Genomic DNA, 5,349 nt, shown 5'->3' on the forward strand with positions numbered 1-5,349 from the left:
GCGCTCTGCCCCCGAAGCACATGGCCTTCTGCAACCCAAAAAAGGCTAACCTACAGCTGTAATCCCATGTGAACCCAACCTCTTCCTTATCCTCAACTCTCCTACTCTTTCCTAAAACTACCCATTTACAAACCAACATATTCCAATTCACTCCCTGTCTGCCTGAGTCTCTCATACTCATCCCTATCGTTTTCCATTATGATTTACATCAAACTGTGTTTGAATTCGGGATTCAATGGCTAACAAACATGACTATACAGTATACACACAAGAAATTGGCTCACTTTGAGCATAATCTCAACACTATAGCTGTTGAGATTCAAATCTTAGTCTCTTCTCTCACAACCCTAATTCTTTTCTCTTCCAACAATTGAGCGGGATTGAAAGGATAATAAATCATAAATAAGAAATTTCATGATAATAAAAATGATATATTAATAACAATAGTAATGAACAACCATGAGTCAACAACAAATCAACGCAGAGAATGTAATGTAATCTGTCCTCAACCTCAATCGCCACCACCGATAAACACCGCCGCCGTGAAAAAGCGGAGCAATAAACACGAAAATAAAAAATAAAAAATATATAACTAGGTAAAATTCCTAAATAATCGAACTCCGGTGAGAATCTGACCGAAAACTCAGTCAACTCGCAGATCAGAGAATCTAGAACAGCAGTGAGGCGGCGAAGAACGCCACGGCGGCGGATCCGGCCAGGGCGACTCTGTTCAAAGCGGCGGCGTTGGGAGGAGAGGTAGGAGATGAGCCGGGAGCCGAACCGGGAGCAGCGGAGATGGAGGGAGGAGTACTAGCAGGAGTGGCGGCAGGAGATGAGGCGTCAGTAGGGGGAGCCGGTGGAGAAGGCAGCGGTGATTCGGTAGGGGGAGAAGCGGTCGGAGTCTGAGTAGGAGCAGCGGCGGGAGTCGCAGTAGGCGGAGAAGACGGCGTCGCAACCGACTTCGGAGGAGATGCAACAGGAGAAGGCGATTTCTTCGGCGAAGCAGCCGGCGAGGCTCCCGGAGCCTGAGCCAAAGCTGATCCAGCCACTAAGGCGAAAATCATGGCAAAAATCACTCGTGAGCAAGCCATCTTTCTACTTTTCTCGCTGTAGATCCAAACCCTAGAAGGAACGATAGATACAGATAATTGTATATATATTTGCACAAACCAATTGCAGGCAGACTGAAATCTTGGGCTGCACAAGATTTAGGGTGCAATATATAGGCGGGAAAGGAGAGAGAAAATATATGATTTTTTTCAATTTTTATTTTTCAAGGTCGGTTTTAGTCTTTTAGAAATAATTTTTTTTTAAATTTTGTACTGTAGCTAATCATTGGTTGACAACTCAGCAGCGCCGGGTCTACGGTTGACGCCAAGCTGGTCAAGACTCAAGACTTCTTTTCCGTGTCGAGCGATGTTGATTGTCGACCGTCCACGTGTTCTGGAAAGTGATCCAACGGCTGAGTGCTAGCCAGGGCAACGCGGTGACAGATTTTTTGCACCGTCTGATACTCTGATTGTTGTTTAGTTTAATTTAATTAAAAATTTTCCGGTTACCGTTATGATTGGCACGTTCGAGTGGGCCATTGCAAAATAGGAACATAAAATTTTTAATTTTTTTTTTGAATTCTTTTTGGTGACTTATTCTCCTATATTAATTTTTTTAAAAATGTCCGCAGTTTTAATTTATATTATAAATGTTAGTTAAATTACATATTTAATATTCATATTGATGTCTAACAATTTTAAGTTAATATTTTTGTTGTTGTTTTTGGTGTATATATATAGAATATGATAATTTCATATTAAATATATGATGACTAGTTGAACCCATTAAGTGTAATGGACTAATGGCATGTTAAAAATATTAGTAAAATTTGATATTTTAAGTGATGATTTTGATGTATTAATTTAAGTGAGGTTCTCTTTGAATTCTAATCAAGTTAAAGTGGATTCGAATTCTTATAGTTTTTTTTTTTTTGGAAAAAATTCTTATAGTTGAGATAGACAAATTTAATTTATAATATGCTCAAAATTGATGATTTGTGAATTAAAAATTGATTCTTAAAGTGTACTTATTGAGTTGAAAAAATACAGTTTAAAAAAGACTTTTAAGTATCGTTTGTTTCACATGAAAAAGACACGTGAGTTTGCATTAATATAAATACAATTTTTAAGATATTTAAATTGTATAACATAAAAGATATCTCTTGCATATGGTGGAAGAGCATAATATGAAATTGTAGTGAGGGTTACTGTCCTTTTAACGAGGTTTTCTCCTCGCCTTGTGACCCTAGCCGACAAAGGACCACAACCCTGTGACCCTAGCCAGCAAAGGACCACCAGCTCAAACCCAAGGGTTTGAGGATTAAACCTCCAACCTCTCGACTGTAGGTAGAGCACTCTTACCACTTGGTTGTCCTTACGGACTGTAGTGAGGGTTACTGTTGTCACACCTTATGGTTGTCTTGTATCTCCCTACTGCTATTAAAAAGTGATGAGTTAATTCAGATCCTGATTAATCTGCAAAACATGAGAGTTACGAATTTAAATTTTGAATTCCATAAATGCTAATAAATTCATATTTCATTATAAAAACAATGCATTTGAGCAAAATGTTTTTTTTTTTTTAAACTTTTGGCACACTTAAAAAACTAGGAGATATTTTTTTTTCACTCCTACATTCTTTCTATCTCTCATAAAATTTTTGCCAAACACTTCTATAAAATAGTTCACTTTTTGTTCAAGCTAAGGTTATCGTATAATTTATTTTGACGGTTGAATAAACCGTAGTAATTTATTGTATCATGAAAAATTGACGCTTCAGCACCCCTAGCACCATCAGGAGGAAGCAAATTGATTTTAAAAAAAGTATATATTACACATGTTTTGAAATTTTTGTATTATACCGTGACAAATTTTTGAGAATGTATTTCAAATTAAAATTCCCTAGCACCTATCATGGTGTTCTTTATAATTACACTCTGATCCAAAGGTCTTGCTCTGCTATGAATATGAACCAATTTTTCTAATAGATGAACAAATGTCTCTTGATCAAAAGCCATGAACTGCAATTAATGTTATCTGTATGCAAGTTTGGTTAGCATAAAATATTTTAGGGAGAAAGGAATTGAAATTTCATTGAAAAATAATTACTAAGAAGATAAATTTCATTGTTTGGTTGGTGAAAAAAAAATTACTTGGAATATTGATTTCATTGTTTGGTTGGATTTGAAATTGTAAGGAATAATGAGTATAAATACTTATATGTCCCTACAAAATAATAAAAGTAATAACAATCAAAGAAAAACAACTTGTTTAAAAAAAAAAAAAGAAGAAGAAGAAGAAAGAACAACAATGGTAAAATTGTCAAGCTATCTCAATTTTTCTTCCCAATTATGAAAATCTCATGTCCTACCAAGAATTTTGATTTCTTCAATTGTGAGTAATTCGTTTTTCAATGGAAAATGAATTTCATGAACCAAACATAAAAAACGACATTTTCTTCCACTTTAAGGAAAATATTTTGCACGGAAAAACATTTTCATCCAATAACCTTTTGTGTTGTTTATACATAAATATGAAATAGCAATTTTAATTACTCAATTGTTAAGATGGACATTATTGATTTTTAATTTTTCATTAGGTGACATTTGATTTCTTGCCAACAGAGATTTTTAAAATTTATTACTTTTGCATTGCATAAATGGAGTTTGCTTGTCAATATAGATCAGAGATATAATTGTAATTTATAAATTTAAAACATTAAAGTCTCCATTAATAGATTGATACACTAAAATTGACAAAATCACTACAAAAAGAGAAACCAAAATTAACACGTTGTGAAACATTAAAGGATCAACAGTAGTTATAGTATTCATATCAACAATTAAATAGTTATAATAATCGTTATTTTGTAAAAATATAGAGATGAGACATTATTTCCCTATGTTTTTTACCTTCAAGTTAACATTAAAAATTGTGACTCACTCCATAAAAATGAAATTAATAATAATAATTTTTTACATCTATGTTTAATGACAAAAGTCTTATCTAGCACAATATGTCATAATTGTTTGACGATAAAATCATGTAACTCCTTAATTAAGCATCAATTAATACTGCATAGAATAAAATTTTCACAAAGTATTATTTTATTTTTACAATTTTAATGAATTATTGACACATCAATATATAAGGTATAAGGTAAAGACAGATCATGTGATCATAGATTAGGGTTGTCATGTTTAGTTGAATTAAAGCTAATTATTAGGGTTAGCTTTTTCCAAGGTAGTACATGGCTTCCTAATTTATATGATAAACTTTAATTAATGACGTAGTTGAAGGGGTCAAGTTTAGAGTGGGTGACCTTAAAAGTTAAACAAAGACTCAGACTTGAGCAAAAGCAACCGAGTATACGTTGTGTTTGTCCTTTTGCAGGGAAGAGAAATGAAATTAAAATAAAAGAAAAGAGAATTGGTTGGAATTATTCTCCACACGTTTTACGTTGTACTATTCAAAGACCAAAGAACATCGTATAAAAAACGGTGAAAAAAAAACAAAACAAAAGCAAAAGCAAATTGAGAAAGTAAAAACCTGCTCACACATTATTGGACGACCAAAGAAGAATCTGGAGAAAGCTAGCTGGGGTGAAAATCTTTTGCAGCTTCCATATCAGTTCGAATATAAATGTAAAAAGATATTGTTTTTCAGTTTTACAAATTTATTTTTGTTATAAAGCAAGAATTGATGGTGAACATTATCACAATATTTGTAACCAATGTAACCGACACATTTATTCATTCATTATGTATATCATTATACCTATTGTATTATATATGTCTCTACCCTTGGTCAGGGCCGTTCCATAAAAAATGGGGGTCCTGTCTAATAGTTTAATTTGGACCTTTCACTATAGTAAAATGAAAAACACAAAGATAATAATAAAGAGATAAGAACATAGGGGAAGAGGGATTTTTTAACATTTAGATTTCCCTATAATATACAAAGAGACATCTATTTATAAAGTAAGAAACATAATCCAAAAAGAACTATGAAATATATAGATAGAAGTCTAGAAGATTTAGAAAATCTCTATAAACTAAGGTAATTGAGTCCAAATCCATATAGACTTCAAGTTATTGTATATTTTATGACAAAAGTCAAAAAGTAATAAATTTTTTTGTCTAAATAGAATGCATAAAATCAACAAAGAAAAAAAAATACATTTCAAAATTTAATTTAAAATTATTGACATTTCCGTGCATATTTAAATACAAATTTATTCACCCAAATTTGGCTCTCAATTACTTCTAAAATTTTATTTTCACTTACAATTAATACTAAT

General features: G+C 32.5%; 1 protein-coding gene across 1 annotated transcript; it reads right to left on the reverse strand.

Moving 5' to 3' along the window:
- Positions 1 to 410: 410 nt before the first annotated feature.
- LOC116019098 (classical arabinogalactan protein 5-like) lies at positions 411 to 1,202 on the reverse strand. Its single transcript, XM_031259190.1, has one exon. The coding sequence runs from the start codon at positions 1,089 to 1,091 to the stop codon at positions 669 to 671; it is 423 nt and encodes a 140-aa protein (XP_031115050.1). The 5' UTR covers positions 1,092 to 1,202; the 3' UTR covers positions 411 to 668.
- Between the last annotated feature and the right edge of the window lie 4,147 nt (positions 1,203 to 5,349).

The sequence above is a fragment of the Ipomoea triloba genome, chromosome 5 (assembly GCF_003576645.1).
Source record: "Ipomoea triloba cultivar NCNSP0323 chromosome 5, ASM357664v1".
Classification (NCBI taxonomy): Eukaryota; Viridiplantae; Streptophyta; class Magnoliopsida; order Solanales; family Convolvulaceae; genus Ipomoea; species Ipomoea triloba.